Below are 17,548 nucleotides of genomic sequence, written 5' to 3' on the forward strand. Positions count from 1 at the left end.
GTGTTGTGCAGAGAGGTAGGAATGAGTTAGACCCATATGTAGTCACGGGGAGAGAGATTCCAAGACACGGTGGGAAGGGAAAGAACACAGTCCTATTTATACAACGGTTGTGCATATGTACATGAATGTATGTGCGATCGAGCGAGGTAGTAGGATGTACATGACTTGTTTATCTGTAGTGCTTAACTCAGGATAGGGCAGTGGGAGTTGGAGGAGAGTGGGAAGCAGGGGGCATTCCTCTTTTCTTTCTCTCTCTTTTCTTTTTTATTGGACTTACTACAAAAGCTTGTTTTCATCTGTTACTCAGGTACTTAAAAGAATGTTCCAGAGTCTAGCTGTCTGTAGCATAGTGTGAGTTAACACTGGGACATGGCTACCTAATGGGAAATGTCTTTGAAGTGGCATGCATAGAAATGATTTTAGGGTTCTGAGGAGGTTCCCTGGGGTGGCCTTGGGGAGGCAGGGATTGAGAGAAAAACCAAGGGATAGTCTTGTTTTGGTTTGTTTAATCAGTTTGTCAAAGTGCTACATAAGATTTAGCTTAAAACTGAACTGAGCTGCTGTTCAAAGCAATGCTTCGAAGCCCACTAACCCAGAATTGGGATGGCGGTGGTCTCATCTTGGGCCAAGAGCAGGGCTTTAGAAGTCAGGCAGCCGGGGGGTAGTAACTGGTGAGGACATTTATCAGCTGGAAAGGCTTCAGTGAAGGCTTCTGAGCATCCTGGAGGCTGGGGTTCATTTTTTTTTTTTAAGATTTTATTTATTTATTTGACAGAGAGACACACATGAGAAGGGGGGAGTAGCAGGGAGAGGGAGAGGGAGAAGCAGGCTTCCTGCGGAGCAGGGAGCCCGATGCGGGGCTCGATCCCAGGACCCCGGGATCATGACCTGAGCCGAAGGCAGACGCTTAACGACTGAGCCACCCAGGCGCCCCTGGGGTTCATTTTTTTGGCCTTTCATCTCAAGATGAAAGTCGATGGCCCTGGATGTACTTGGCAAGCACCATGATGGTAAAGGGACTGGGCACCATGGGGGATGGTTGAAGAGGCCAGGTGTGGGCAGGGGGCAAGAGGACTGACCTCAGTTATCTAAGGACTGTCAGGTGAATAGATTGGTTCTCTGTGGCCCTAGGAACAGAATTGGAGATTTCAGAGTTGTCCAAAGGTGGAATGGGCTGCCTTGGGAGATAGGGAGATCCCTGTCTCTGGAGGTATACAAGAAGAAACTACTTGGCCACAGTGTTTGTGGCAGAGATTCTGACAACAGATGGCCGTTCAACTAGAGGACCTCCAAGGTTAATTCTTTCCCAGTGTTGATTGAGCTCCTACGGTTCAGGCAGTGTGTTGGGCACTGGGTATATGGAGATGATTGAGAGAGACAAACAAACAGGGTTTTAGAGGCGGGGGAATTGGTTAGCCCGGGGATGCATATTAAGGAGGGCACATACTGCATGGAGCACTGGGTGTTATACGAAAACAATGGACCGTGGATCACCACATCAAAAACCAATGATGTATTGTATGGTGACTAACATAACATCGTAAAATTAAAAAAACCACAAAACCCCTTCAAATAAAAAAGCAAACAAGACAGCAAACAAACGGGTGACTGTTTACATTTGAGACATTGCTTCAAGGAACATAGTGATGTGATAGTGACTGGAAGGGAGATCATTTTTAGATAGGGAGTCAGGGAAGAGCTCTCTGAAGAGGTACCTGAGCCCTGCAGGATGAGAAGGAGCCATTTCACACAGAGATCTGTCTGGGTGGAGGGAACAGGACAGAATAGAGGAAGAGAAGCTGCTGCGGGGCTTGACGCAGGGGAAGGCTGTGATTGGATTGAGGGTTTCAAAAGATTTCTCTAGCCACTATGGGAAGCAGTAGGGGACAGGACGAGGGGAGGTTCGGAAGCAGGTAGGAAGTTGTTTTAGTCAAGTGGGAGAAAGATGACGTCACCTAGACTGACATCAGCAGGGTTGGAAAAGAGTAGATGGATTTAGTTTTATCTTCATGACTCAATGTATCTGCTTTATTCAATCAGTTGATCCCAGAAGTAGGTTGGGGTTGTAAAGTACTGCTTCCCAAACAATGTATTAACATTTAGGGTTGGACTAAGGGGTAGTGGTAGCTGTCCTTGTGTATCTTGAGGTCTCATTTGCAAATATCCAAAGGGATGGATGGACAAGGTCTTGTGGTGATGCAAGTTCTGATAGAATTGCACAAATCCTACTGATTAACCAGACCACAGTGCCGAAGACCAGGATGAGGTCATGTCCTCTGAGGGCCCATCGTCCCCTTGGCTCTGCCACCTTTCCTCTTGCCCCATGCTGAGCAGGTGGGCTGGGCCAAGAGCAGGGCTTTAGAAGTCAGGCAGCTGGGGCGGGGCGGGGGGGAGGCGGGGTGGTAACTGGTGAGGACATTTATCGGCTGGAAAGGCTTCGGTGAATTAAGCCCCCCTGAGCTTCCGTTTCCTCTTCTATAAAATGGGATTGTTGGATTACATGGGATAATCCCCATAATTTGCTAAGCACAGATGCTTGGTTTTCAATAAAGTGGTCAATAAATGACAAATACTGCCACCTCACCTTCTCTTCACAGCCAAGCTTTTTGGAAGAATTATCTTCCTACTGTCTTTGCTTCAGTTTGTCTTCTGCTTTCTCCATGCCCCTGATGTTACATTCCCTAATTTCATACACGCTCCCCTTCCTGCAGCCCCCACTGCCAAACCCATTGGATACTATTGTCTTTTCTTACTTGACTTTCCCCCTCTTTTAGCACCGTTGAACACAAACAGGTTTCTTAAAACCCTCTTACAGTTGGGTCATTCCGTGACATCATTCTCTGCTGGAAGGTTTTAACATGGAGAGTACCATGAATAGATTTCCACTTTAGAAAAATTACCCAAAGTCACACAACAGCATTTTCACAGTACCCGGCACATAGGACCTAAGTGTTGGCCAATATTGCTATGGGTTGTCATGATTCGCTATGTCCCATAGTGTCCTGTGATCTCTCTCATCACACTGTGTTGTCACCTTTGGTTTTGTTGTTCACCGTCTCCAAATGAGAAAGCAGAGAACTACTATTCTGTTTACTTCTGGGGATGTGGGGGGATCACACTTTTCTTCAGGCAGGGCCACATGACTTCCTTTGGAGAATGAGGTGCTCAAGGCTTCAGTGCTTTCTTCCCTTGCACGACAAATGTGAAATCACATATTGATATGGAGATGTAATGCTCAGCCACGACATCCAGGGTAGTAGTCTTGGAGAATCCCCTGGATCTGTAGCAGACTTGAGATGAGTGATAAATCAATCTTTGTTGTTTTAAGACTTTGAGATTTGGGGGGTTATTTGTTGCAGCAGGAAAGCCTAGACTAATACGAATAAAACAGAATTCTAGTCCTAGAGCTTAATGCCATGTTCAGCACATATAGGACCTTAATACATGGAGGTGGAGAGCATAAATGAATAAATAGGGAACAGAAGGAAAAAAACCAAGAAGGCATCTCCTCAGGCTTATGTATTGGAGTCCTTGGCTGATTGGTTCAGTAGTTAACAATCCTTTGCCTTTCTATAGCATTCATGAAAGTCTTTCATACCTATTACTCGTGTGTTTTACACACCATTCTTGGAGCCAGATACCTAGCGGGGACTGAGTATCAGTAGCATGAAATTGTGGCAGAGTTAGAACTCAACTCCTGGTCTCTTGACTTCTGGGTCAGGACTCTCTCCATTGCTCCTTAATACCTACAAATGAGGCCAAACGTGTAGACTATAGTTGGATAGGCTGTCATCAATCCCTGGGGGTCCTGGACAGAGTGTGCCTGTCTCTATGGCAGGCTAGCCCAAGACTTGGCAAGAGAGGCCGGAGCACAGGTCCTAATAATGGACATACTGGGATTCATGCCCAAAGGACGTCCATACACACACACACATATATACACACATGCACACACTCTGTCTCTCTCACATTTGTTTACACATGAATTCCAGCTCTCAGTGTGTCCCCACGCGTGCACGCTCAAACCTGCCCCTGCACACATGCATACACATACTCGTACTCACATACTGATACACATTTAAATGCTCTTTCACTTATTCACATGTAATTGTGTGTACACACATTCACACGCACGTGCATACACACATAAATGTGCTCACTCAAATGCTGACGTATACTTAAATATGTGCTCATCTACCCACAAATCCCCTGTACAGTTGTGTAACTGAAGACAAGACACTTCTTGTACATTCACCCTTAAGTACTTGTACCTATTCTTACATATATGTGTGCACACAGAAACATGCAATCCATACTTATTTACGTGTACATTTATAACCACAGAAGCAGACATACTTATGTTCATACCTGTACTTGGTCATACACACTCTCTTGGAGGTTACCTGTTTCAGTATATTTAAGCTAGCATATACATGTACACATGCCTATGTGCATACACATTTGCACAAATACACAGTCCCACAGTATATACAGGGGCATAAATACTACACAGACACATGGATGCTGTAGTGTAAGCACTTAGTGCACACTTCTGCGTGTCCAGACAAGCTGGATGGATCCCTCTGGCTTCTAGCTCCCAATCTTTCTCTTGTAGCCTGCCAAGGGGCTGCTCTAGTTCAGGACCCCCTTCCCTCTTCCCTTTTTTCCATTCCCGTTCCAACTACCTTTGTTTTCTGCATCGCCTCAATGAAAGTCCCTGGAAAGGTCAGATGAAGGGCTGGCAGCTTCAGCCCTCCCCTCGTCGGGAATGGGTAGAGACCCCTGTTGCTTTTCTGGCTGCCTCTCTCTGCTTCTTGTCTGTTAGCGCCGGTGAATAAAGCCAGGCGCTGGGACGCAGATAGTCAGGCCTGGGGACTCCAGCTGTTTATACTGCTGCTCTTGGAAAGTTTCTGGCACTGGGACTACATCCATATCACCACGGGCCCAGGAGGCACAGCTGGCTCTTTGCGTGGTCGGTGGGACTGAGTGCTGGGCTGGGAGTCCATTCAGTGAAGCTCCCTTTCATCTCTGATTTCCTTATGATGAAAGGAAACAAGCAAGGGCTGGGGAATGCCAAACATCCAGGAATTGAATATTTATATATTTGGCTCAGGAGAAGACGGGCTTTGGGGGGAGATAAGATCTGAGTTCAAATTCCACCTCTGCCACTGATCAGCTGTGTGACTTTATGCAAGTGACTTAACCTTTCTGAGCCTCAGCTTACTTATCTGTAAAATGGGGATAACATTTCTGTGCCTCATGGCGGTTGTCGTGAGCTCTGAATGAGATGACATATGCAGAAGTGCTCTGCTCGCTGCCTGGCCCGCAGTAGCATTTAAGGCATGGATGTGGCTCTTGTTATTAATATGGGTCCAGTCTTGCTCTCCAAGCATATTCTGAGTGACAAGGAAAGAGGGCTTGAATGGGAAAGTGGTCCAAAGGGTTTGGTTGGTGGGATCTAGATGAGAAAGAAGCTGAGGGTGAGGGGAAGCCTTGGCCACGTGAAGAGCATTAGACCTGGGTTTCTGTCACACCTGCTTCATGCTGTGTGACCTTGCTCCGTGCTGTCCCCACTCTAGCCGTCAGATTCCCTCTCTGTAAAATGAAGGACTGCCTTAGACAATTTCTTAAAGTTTTTCTAGTTCTGAGATATTAGGTTCTGTTTTTCTGAAATCATCTGCAAAGTAAATTAAATGCATATAGATAACTAAGGACCCCAGTGGGGGGAGGAAATCACAGTATTGTGGAATGTACAAGCTGAACATGGTAACTCCTATTTTGGATTAACATTAATTAAGAAGGAGAAAACTGTATCACCTGTGGACCACTCCCAAGGAGGCACATCATTGCCAATTCTTCATTCTTCGTCTGTGGATTCTGTTTCTCCACCGCAGGGGGCCGTGTCCCCCGGGCTTACCTTGCGGGCTATCTCTGGTTTTAGTATGTACTATTTTCCCCTGAGGTGTGCTGAGCCTGGCACGAGGTGAGGTTGGATTTCCGCTTTTGATACTGCTTAGGTGGTTGCTTATGCATGCTGTGTGGGTCTGTGGCCCCTCGATTTCCTGAGTCTTTGCCCTTTGATGTAATGCCAGGGTGGTGCCCAACGAACACCTTCTATGGGTCAGGAGAACTGGATCTTTATCCATGCCTGGTGTGTCCGTATCTGTTTGCTCAGCTGCACACTGGGGGACATAGTGTCTACCATGTCTACTGTGTAGAGAGTGGTCAGAAGACCAAATATTTAGTGAAGGAATCAGATGAGAGAGTGGGTGTGAAATGTGTTGAAAATTATAAGCTGTATTTAATAATAATGGCTGATATTCACTGCATGTGTACTTTGTGTCAAGCACCGTGCTCAGCATTTTCTGTGCTTTATCTCTTAATCCTCACAACACGTCACGAGGTGGATGCTACTGGTACCCCACTCTACAGATCAGGAGGCTGACTCAGGCTACCCCGCCCGGGGTCACAGAGCTGAACCTTGAGTTTTGTCTGGCCAAGGAAGATTGTGTCTTAATTGCTATGCTGTCTTTATAGAGAGCAAAATGCAGCAGGACTGAAGTCTGGAAAGGTAGGCAGGAGACATGGGGGAGGGGAAATGGAGGCTCAGGATCGTACAGCTGATCAGTTACAGCTTTGCAGGCTCCATTATCATCATCATCATCGTCATCAACATTATCATGGGAAATTAAGAGCACTGACAAAAAGCATTTACTGTGACAAAAACTTTCTTGCACATAATTTCCACCCATGATACCTCGATGAAGTCAGTATGTTAGTCACCACTGGGGATTTCATAGATGGGGAAACCGAGGCTTAAAGACATGAAGCAAACCGGCTCCTCATATATAGTGAGTGAGGCCAGGTCTATGTGATGCCAGAGCCTGGCTTGTAACCACCACACAAGCTAAGGGCAAACTGCTATTCTTTTAGGAGGAATCTGTGCCCAGGAAATAGATCTCTGTGCGGCCATTGTAGGGAAACAAGTTGAGATGGGTTTGGAGAGCAGGTATATACACCTGTTCTCAAAGAACCAAGTTCTTTACATAACTGGGAGGTCCCTGACTTGATCTGATGACTATGTACCATTCCAGAAGGAGAGTGTCACCACACAGAGAGTATGAATAATGTGCTTCTGATTTGGGAGGGACAAGAAGAAAAGCATTGGGAGCTCTTAAGACACCATTCGAAGTGTGGAAAAACTTGTTTTTTTTGATCTGGATACCCAGTGAAAAGCAGCCATGTCAACAGGTGGGATCATCTCGGTTTGGAGATAATAGGCCTATTAAATTTTAGGGAGTTTGATCAGTTGTCCTTTGGAGGCGGGCAGGGTCTACTTGACCCTATCAAGACAGGCCTCTTTGCAAAAGGACAGATTTTGGACCATTTGCCCCATGACCGATAGAGCTCAGTGATTTTCACCAGTCTGGGACTGAAAGATTGGATCTAATCTCCATAAATGTTTAGGACCAAATAATTGTGTGAGTCAACAGACACTATACTTGATGACTGGTTTATTTATTTTAAGAAGTTATTGAGTACCCATTATTAAATCACCGCACCAGGGACGCCTGAGTGGCTCAGTCGGTTAAGCGTCTGCCTTCGGCTCAGGTCATGATCCCAGGGTCCTGGGATCGAGTCCCGCATCGGGCTCCCTGCTCCGCGGGGAGCCTGCTTCTCCCTCTGCCTCTGTCTCTCTCTCTCTCTCTCTCTGTCTCTCATGAATAAATAAATAAAATCTTAAAAAAAATAAAATAAATAAATCACCGCGCCAGCTGCTGAGGTTACCACGGGAAACAAGACAAGATTCCACCCCAGAAATAAGTTACGTTATGGCGAGAGCAGGGATGAATAAGCAGACGGTTAACCCTGTTACGTGTTACACCCCGAGTGGTAAGTGCTGTTACGGCCACTGTAAAATGTGTCACGAGAATGGGTGGGAAGAACTCATCGTAGCCTTGGGGCAAGCACACAGGTGAACTCACACGTGTACCCGTGTGTGAGAGTGTGCAGGCTTCCTGTGCGTGCAATTCCAGCATAGACTTAGAGGAGCATGGGAAGGAGTCAGCAAGGGAAGGGGGGCTGGTCTGGTGCTCTAGGCAGAGTCCTCAGTGGCACCAGACAGAGACACACCTGTTTGGAGAACTCTAGGGCTTTCCATTATCCAGAAGGGGAAGCGAGAGAGAGAGAGAAGAGAGATGAAGCAGGGTAGAATCACCAAGGGTCTTCTACGCTTTGCAAAGGAATTGGGGCTTAGTGCTGAAGGTGAAGGGGAGCCACCAGGGAGGCGTTGAACAGGGCAATGGTGTGATTGGATCTGTATTTCAGAAAGACCAGTGTGTGGGAAAGAAGGCTCGGAGTGGGGCTGGATGAGAGTTCAGACTCTTCTGCAGTAATGTGAGCAAGCCCCATGGAAGCCTGAACTTAACTAGGGCCAGGGGGATGTCCAGAAATGGGTGGTTTAGAGGATTTCCTGGCAGTAACATCTGTCTATAGCACTTGGTGACTGGCTGGCTGCTCTCACTTGGCTCATAAAGAGATGACTTTAGGCTGCTTTAATTCCTTTCTCACGAGCTAGATCACTCCCTTCAAAACAAGTACAATTTATTTTTTGTTTTGTTTTGTTTTCAAGGATTGAGAAAAAATTTTTAAAGTATCATTGCATTTATTTATAATCACAAGTGTAGTATTTGCTCCTTGCAGAAATTCAAAAAATAGGGAAAGACTGAAAGAAGAAAATTAAAATTATCCGTTAAGTCTGCAGTCCAGGGATAATTGCTATTAATGTTTTGGTATTTTTTCCTTCTGGTCTTTTTCTCCAGTATAGTTGATTTATTTTAAACTTTTTACTATGAGAATGTTGAAGTATATACAAAAGCAGAGAGAGGAGTTGAATCAACCCAATAGACCCACTGAGGCTTCTAGAAGCAGCCTTCTGCTCTTGCACAGTTGAATTGTAAACTTACAAGCAGCTCTTTACATTTTTTTTTTTTAAGATTTTATTTATTTATTTGCCAGAGAGAGAGAGAGAGAGCACAAGCAGAGGGAGTGGCAGGCAGAGGGAAAAGCAGGCTCCCCACTGAGCAGGGAGCCCGATGCGGAACTCAGTCCCAGGACCCTGGGATCATGACCCGAGCCGAAGGCAGATGCTTAGCCAACTGAGCCACCCAGGCATCTCTACATTTTCTTTTCATCTAGAACTTCAGCCTGTTGCTATAATTTTGTTTCTGTTATCCTGGGTATTTGGCATGTGCTAGCTCTGCTGTCTCTTTGGCCATTTGCAGATGTGTGTCTTCACCCAAAACATTGAATAGGACAGTAAAAATGCCCCAGTCGCACGGTATGCACTGGAGATCTGAAAAAAACACCAGATTCTCCCCTCCTTGGGGAAGCCCAATGCAGAGGGTACATATTTCTGCGAGCGAGATGTCCCCAGCAGGAAATAGCAGCCTGTATTTTGACTCACTCACCATAGTTGTCTCAGCAATGGAACCGAAGCTGTTGATGAAAATGTTGCAGCTCACATTCACCGGGGGACCTGCCAATCAAGAGAGATTTCCTGCTTAGCTCCATGGCCAGGAAGGAACCCACAGGATAGAACCCCTTCCTGGAACACTGACTTCAGGGATGGATCCCTCTTGGTGGAGGAGACCCTTACATGCCCTCCACCCCACCCCTGAGCAGCAGGGACTCCCAGCCACATCACTATGCCAGATTCCCTGGTCCCCAAGCGAGCACCAGGTACAGAACACCAGAGGCTAAGCTAGGATGTACTTTCATTAACACAGGATGATTCATCATCCTGCCATATGGCTGAAATCCCTTCCCCAAACCCCATCGGCTGCCTTCTGATTTGTGGCTGAAATGTATTTACGGCTCCAACATTTGGAGGCCATCTTGGGAATCGCAAGGAACAGCAAGTTCCTTGCCTTGAACTTAGGAACCAAGGATGATTGCCTGAAAGGGCGTTGATGGGAATTACCAGCTGAGGAATCCAGAGGGAACCTCAGGGGAAGTCCGTAAGTCTTTATTAAATACTTTCCAGGCAAGCTTTTTGAATTCTACTGCAAAGGATAGGAAAGACATGGAGGAATATTTGCTCTTTGGGATCTCATTGTTAGGGGACCTCTGTCCAGCTGAAACCCAATCTCTTCATTTTTATACTATTAATTGGAGCAGTTACCTTCTACTGAGCATCACAGGGTTTGCTGCTGTGCTGAGAATGTTACTGATACTATCTCATTATATCCTCTCAACAACTCCAGAAGATATGGTTATTACCTCCATTTTGCAGATGAGGAAACAGAGGCTCAGAGAGGTTATTTGTTCATGACCACACAGCTAGTAAGTGGTTGAGCCAGGGTTGGAGTTCAGAGTTCTCTAATTCCAAAGCTGGTGACTGGCTGTACTTGGAGGAGAGAGGTTCGGAGAGAGGAAGGGGCATGCTCAAGGTCACAGAGTGGTAGAATGCTGGATTTTAAGCACTGGGCTTCCCCATAAGCTGACAAGGGGGCCAATATAAAATAACCAGAGAGGAGTGTGAGACTATGGGTAAGATTGCTATAAACAGTAGGCGTCTAGGTGTAAGAGAGGTTCTGGGGAGCAAGGCATTAGGAAAGACCTCGTGACGGTGATAAACCTTGAGCTGACCTTGAAGGTGGGGAAGACTTGGATAATAGCTCATAATCCTTCACATGAAGATTGCAGTGTGCAACCTGTGAATTTTTTCAGGTCTGCTTTCTTGTTGATCCCCATGAGGTCCTGAGGGAGCCAGGCCAAAATCACTGTCCCTGCTGTGGAGCTGAGAGTTTTAATAACTTACTTGGGCTTATTTAGCCAGCAAGTGGTGGAGCCAGGACTCACACCCAAGTTTTCTGATTGTGGAAAGAAGGAAGCAAATGTCTTTGTGTCCCCTCTTACCCATTCCTCTCTGTCCCTCTTTAGAAAGTAGCCCAAACATTTTACCCAAACTCAGTCAAAGTTTCCTTCTTTTCAGAAATCTTGGTGTGCAGGAAGGGACCCAGTCTTGTGGTAGGAATCCAGGTTTTCCCTCCAAGGGAGTGCCGGGCTTCCTGGGTTTTTGAAACTCCAATACTCACTGGCTATTTGATTCAGGCACGCCCCTTCCTGTTTCTGGGTTACAATTTCCCCTCTTGATCTGGGTAGACACTCTGTGCTCCTTTGGTTTGGAATTCCCTTATGGAGGCTATCCATGTGAACTACAAGGTTACAGGGTTTGGGGGCTGGAAGGTTTCTTGAGGGTCACCTCATCAGTTTCTTCCCAAACTGCAGTAGAATCACTGGTGAACCATTTACACTGCAGAGTCCGTGGCCCAACCCCAGACCCAGTGAACCTGAATCCTTGCCGCGTGGCCCGGAGTGTCTTGTTTAACAAGCTAACAGGGTGATTCTCACACAGGCAAGTTTGGGGGCCACTGGTCTAGTGGCGCCAGCTGCCCACTCAAGGCTGAGTGCTTGAACACCTCCGACGGTGGGGACCTCATTTCATCGTCAGCAGCTCTTTCCATAGCTGGATACTTCTGTCTGCTAAAAAAGTTCCCTTTTGTTGAGTGGAAATCTGCCTCCTTGTCACTTCCACCTAAACAAAGACCCATTAAAATTTTTTTTCCCCCTCATTTAGACTCAGACCCAGGCTTTTCTTTTCATTCGGTCTCATGCCATTAAAATGCCCCCAAGAGTTACTGCCTGTGCCTTGAAATGACGCACTCAGAGTTCCCACCAGGCGCTGCAAGTATCTGCTGCTGTGACACCCATATAAATTGGATTCTGATTTATGCGTGTGAGAGGGCGCCAGCCAAAGGGACCCCTGGGGAGGTGCGGCTCATTGATATAAATCTGAAATTAAATTATCCTCGAGAAAATTACAATCCGGCTGCCTGTGGCAGCAGGAAAATGTATATATTTCATTAAATATTAAAGTTTAATTTTGCTTTTGTGTATGTGTTTGTATTAGGCTGTGCCCCTGATCCTGGGAGCCATTATCCTACACAAAGTCTTAAGGAGGATTCAGACTATCAGCGCTGGAAGGGCCTAGATCCTACTGGATCATTTTACAGATGCGGAAACAGAGGCCCAGATATGTCAAGTGATGGCCTTCGGGTCACACTATCAGGTCAGCAGTGGAGGACTGGACTCCAGTTTTCGCCCTCTTTCCTTCTGTGTCCTGGTTTGTATGGCCACTGTGTTCTGCAGACCGAGCCTACTGTTTCTGCCACCCCATCTTCAGGAGAGTCAAGAGCAGGCAAGGCTTCTGGTGCCTGCAGAGAACTGCTGAGTGATTAATCACTCTGTGGAGTTTTCAAACAACACAGGCCTCTTCCTCTTGTGTTAGGGTCACAGGGCCTTATATATACGGCCTTTTCGGGAGCTCTGTGGTTTGTATGGGGCTTTTGGGAATGCTGTTTGTGCCTTGAGTGGAAGTGTGAAGGGACCAGAGGACTCAGGGGCAGGAGAACCCTCATGGCTCTTACCACGAGGGAGAACAGAGAAACCTTGCTTCCCAGTTTCTGGGGCGTGGGGGTGGGGGAGGGGGGTGTCTAGAAAGATGTATCTTGCTCAGAGCCCGACTTGGAGGGGACTGAAGGGGGTAGAGACACTGCAGGTTTGGGAAAAACCTGAGACATTATCTAGTCCTGTAGATTTGGGGCCCGGATGTTCAAAGTAAGGCTCTCAGACTGGGGAGAAGGGTCTTCGTTAATTCAATAATTTTATAGTCTGGGTCAAAGTTTACTTCTTAAAACTGTCCACTGCTAAGCCAATAAGTAAGTAAATAAATGAATGAATAAACAAATCAACAAATCACTAGCATTAGACAAAGAATTGAGTAAATGTAGCTGAGTGAAAATCCTAGTCTTGACGGCATCCCTTGGAAAAGTCACTTAACTGCTTTAAGCCTTAGCACGTATTTTGGTTCATTCGCTCATTCATTCAGCTTTGAAAGGTTTATTGAGGGCCATCTATGTGCAAGTGCAGTGCTATGCGTGAAGGATGACTAACACATGAACCCTGGATGAATACACATTCAACAAACGAGTTCCTCCTTTCTCTGGAGAGCTAGACCGCGGCACTCAGGTTGGAGTTCTGAGAGAGCCCAGCAGGGGGCGTGGTGGGCCGGAATGCCGGAAAATTGTCCCAGGCGCGGGAGGCAACCTGGTGGTCAGCTCTTGAACGTGTTCGATTTGGCCAATGGTGTTTCTAAAAGATGTCATTTAGCTGCCGACTTGGAAGATTTCACAGAAAACCCTAGACTCAAGTCTTACCTCGGAAGGCCTGCTGCCCTGGGCCTGCATTCCTACCTGGCAGCTCCCTGAGCCTGTGCTTTCTGGTTTTCTCTTATCCCCATCCAGCTTCCCTCGTGTCATACCTGATCCCTCTGGGTGTCTGAGGTTGTGACCCTGGTGAAGGGCTGGGGTCCAGACACTATAGCAGCAAACTTGGTCCTGACTTACCTGCCCTTGAGGGAACCAAGGTCATGCTAAGGATGTTGGAAGATCGGGCCTCAGGAGAAGGGGCCAGGGGAGCCTGGAGGTAAACAGGAGTGGGAGGTGGGCCCCAACGACCCACCCCAGTGCATCTCACAGGCCACTTTCCATTTGCAGAGCTCTCTGAGAAGGGTACTTAGAGAATGGGGAGCAAGGTAAGCAAATATTAGGGAGCTGTTACCAGCTGTCACATCCCTTGTTTGGTCTTGGACTTGAGCCAAAAGAAACAGTGAGGAAGGGCATCTGGAATCAAGAGTTGATTAGAAGGCTGGCAGTTGGTCCTTGAAATAAGATTTCTGCAGGGGTCCTGGGAGGATGGTCGGAGTGCACAGGATCCCCAGGAGCTCCTCAAGACCACACCTGCAGAAGTCTGCTCAGCGGCTTGAGATTACTGCAACTTCTGGGGTGTCCCCGGACAAAGGGGCCCTGCCTCCTCTCGTAACAGACATCAGGACCTCGTAGGACCCCGAGAGCTCAAAGAAACTTCTCAGATCACTCTGGTGAGGATTTGTAAATTGGTTGCCCACAGGACATATCTGGCTCACAAACATGTTTTGTTTGAATTTACATGTTTTCAGGATCAGGAAATTTTGCATAAATCTTGATTTCTGGCTCTTCTTAGAATATTGGATGATCTGGCAACATGGGGCCCTGATTCCTGCAGGGTAACTGTGGGCTGGGGCTAAGGAGAGGCTGTCCCCTTTCGAGGGACCTGCACCTCTGTTTCTCCACAGTTGCTACAACTCCCTTTGGCCTTACTTTTGGCTCACCTCACTCATTTAAGTGACCTGCCTAATCCCTGTAGCCATTTGAAATTGTGACTCTGAGTTAGACTAGAACGTTTCAAAATTATATATCAATCCCTGGGAACTTCCAGCTGATGAATTTTAGTTGGAAATTTCTTCTCTAAAAGAAATCAAAGTAGGATGGCTTGGGAGAGAAGCGAGGGTGGGCTTGCTCATTATTCCCTCAGCTCCCTTTTCGGGCACAGTTTAAAACCCACAGGTAGAGCCAACTCTATCCCCGTAGAGATGAGGAACTGAAGCCCAGAGAAAGGAAGAGGCTTATCAAAGTTCAGAGCATACGTTTGTGCCTGAAGCACAACGTGGACCTATTTCTCCACATTTCATGTTTGCCTATCTGTCCATTATACCAGAGGGAGCCAATAGGTTTTTTTTTTTTTTTTAATCTTATTTTATTATGTTAGTCACCATACAATACATTATTGGTTTTTTTTTTTTTTTAGATTTTATTTGAGAGAGAGCGAATGAGAGAGAGAGCACGAGAGGGAAGAGGGTCAGAGGGAGAAGCAGACTCCCTGCTCAGCAGGGAGCCTGATGTGGGACTCAATCCCGGGACTCCAGGATCATGACCTGAGCCGAAGGCAGTCGCTCAACCAACTGAGCCACCCAGGCGCCCACATTATTGGTTTTTGATGTGGTGATCTACGATCCATTGTTTTCGTATAACACCCAGTGCCCCATGCAGTACGTGCCCTCCTTAATACCCATCACCGGGCTAACCAATCCCCCCTCCCCCCTCCCCTCTAGAACCCTGTTTGTTTCTCAGAGTCCATAGTCTCTCATGGTTTATCTCTCCCTCCGATTCCTGCCCCCCCCATTTTTCCCTTCCTTCTAATGTCCTCCATGCTATTCCTTATGTGCCACAAATAAGTGAAACCATATAATGGACTTTCTCTGCTTGACTTATTTCACTTAATCTCCTCCAGTCCCATCCATGTTGATGTAAACGTTGGGTATTCATCCTTTCTGATGGCTGAGTAATATTCCATTGTATATATGGACCACATCTTCTTTATCCATTCATCTGTTGAAGGGCATCTTGGCACAGAATGGGAGCCAATAGGTTTTAATTCACCTACTGACTCCTGGCAACCAGAGGTATTGCTGAGGGGGATTCTCTGAGGCTTTGTTTCGGGCTTGGTGGGGAGGAGACAGAACTGACTAACAATGTCTGCCTGTGGGCGAGGAAAGAGTCACGGGATTCATACCCTGTGTTTACCATCTGCATACAAAACCATGCTGCTTGATTCTGTAATATAGGAAAGCAGACCCCTGAGGATCTGGAAGGAAAGTTTACTCTACCTTTAAAGTTGGGCCTGATCCTGGCGTCATATCCAGAGGTTCTCCCCATTAGCTTATCCAGGAAATCCGAGGGTGACATAGGCTTGGGCGCGGAGCGGGCGGCTTCAGCCTCCTTGGAAGCAGCAAGGCTAAGAAAGGAGAGGGGAAAGCAGAGGGTTAATGATGGCTGTGTGATCATATGCCAGCCTTGCCCAGACCCAAGAGCCACCAGAGTGTTCTCAGCCTGAGAAATAGGCAGTGTGGGTCCTTAATGAATGAGGAAAGGCCAGGTTAAATTGTTTAGTCGGCCAGATACCCGCCAACATGGGATCCTGGCAGGCAGCTGTGTGTCTCATGCTTCGGAGAAGCTGCTACCTCTTCAGGCTGCCTCTCTGGGGTTTTGTGCAATCACACTCGGCTGTGGGGCCTCCCTGGAGAGGAGATCGAACGGTTAACTTCCCAGGAGGCCCAGCCCTGTGTTTTAGGTGCCTGCACTCTCATGGGTCTGGGGAATAGCACATCCAGAGGGAGTCTTAGAGATCTCATAGTCTAGCCTTTCCCCGAAGTTTCTTTTCAGAATCAGCCACTAATTAAAAAAAAATGTTGCCCAAGTCAAATACATTCGGGAACAGAAATTTAACCAGGCATCTTTACCTCGAGTCTTCTCAGAAGCTTTAACAAGCTTAGAGGCCTATACTTAGGGGACTACCATCTCATGAAACATACAGTTTAGAAAATGCTCAGTTGGGAACATTGAGGTACAGTTAGTGGAAGAGGCTGACGTAGGTCCCAGAGTAAACCAGTCTGCCTCAGTGTATCCAGACCGGGGGATCTGAGATCAGACTGCTGGGGTGCTTCACACTGTTTCTGTCACCAGCCCCCATGCAACAAAGTACTCTCAGGTCCTCATTCATGCCACGGCATGGATTACTGACGTCTAAGAACAGTGGCTGTCTCCCTGCCACACTCTCAAAGGTGTGCAGATTTCTAGGAAGAGTCAAGATTGGAAGCTGAAGGCTTAAAGAACAGTCCTTTGGGTTGCTTTGGGCAAATGAGATTTCCTAGTCCTGAACTGATACCAGGAGATAGCTGGGAGCAAGTGCAAATGTGGTGTGTGGTGCTCTCAGGGGCCAGGACGTTGAAGGACGCGCATGCATAGAGGGATGAGTGTGTGCACGCACTTGTGTGTGTGTGTGTGTGTGTGTGTGTTGCATAAGATGGGAGCTTCTGTCACCTAGCCAAGTAAGACATCGTGTTCCCCAAGGATCTGCACTCAACCTCTCTTGTTCTTCGCCTTGGCTTGTTTCTGATCTCAGTTGTAACAATTTAAGTGATCACCTCTAATGGATGGCTCTCAAGTCTCTCTTGCCTGGCCGATCCGGAAGCCCCCTTTCTTCATTTGCAAACACCTGCAGGGCGTGTCTAGCTAGATGTCCTGCCTGTGCCTAAAATTTATCTTGCAAACTGAATGCCCCAGCTTCCTCTCTGAACTTGCTCCTCCAGAGCCCGCTTCCCCAGACAGCACCAGCATTTGGCCACTGTCTAGCCTACGAGCTCCAGAGCCATCTTGTCTCCTCGTCCCCCTTTCCTGTCACATCCCTCACTCACCAGGTCCTGGACCATGCTACCTGGTAATATAATTACTTGTGTTTGTGTTTGAAGACCAGGAACCATGGTGTTTTTATTTATTGTTTATTTGTTCTTTTAATCCCCTGCTGTGTCTACCATGGTGTCTCAGACATAATTGATACTCAGTGATTGCACAGTGAATGAATGAATGAATACGATGCTACTTTAATCAAATATTCTGGTTAGTAGGGTATTCATAAATATTCATGTATGGATTAACAATTTTAAAGTAATTACACTATTATTTCCAGTAAAAAGAATACTGAAAGCAATCTGGTATTCCTGTGCAATTCCAGAAGGTATTTCAGGATTATTTAGACACTCATGTTATGT

The 17,548-nt window shown here is 46.9% G+C and overlaps 1 protein-coding gene across 1 annotated transcript in view; it reads right to left on the reverse strand.

Moving 5' to 3' along the window:
• The window catches only part of GLRA1 (glycine receptor alpha 1), an 82,462-nt gene that overhangs the window by 34,562 nt on the left and 30,352 nt on the right, over nt 1–17,548 (reverse strand). The window contains exons 2-3 of the mRNA XM_034999619.1: nt 15,608–15,735; nt 9,471–9,538 (exon numbers count right to left, since the gene is read on the reverse strand). Coding sequence (XP_034855510.1) covers nt 9,471–9,538; nt 15,608–15,735 — 196 coding nt within the window. The remainder of the gene's footprint in view (nt 1–9,470; nt 9,539–15,607; nt 15,736–17,548) is intronic.

Source organism: Mirounga leonina, unplaced genomic scaffold, assembly GCF_011800145.1.
Source record: "Mirounga leonina isolate KUSES-001 unplaced genomic scaffold, KU_Mleo_1.0 Mir_99, whole genome shotgun sequence".
Classification (NCBI taxonomy): domain Eukaryota; kingdom Metazoa; phylum Chordata; class Mammalia; order Carnivora; family Phocidae; genus Mirounga; species Mirounga leonina.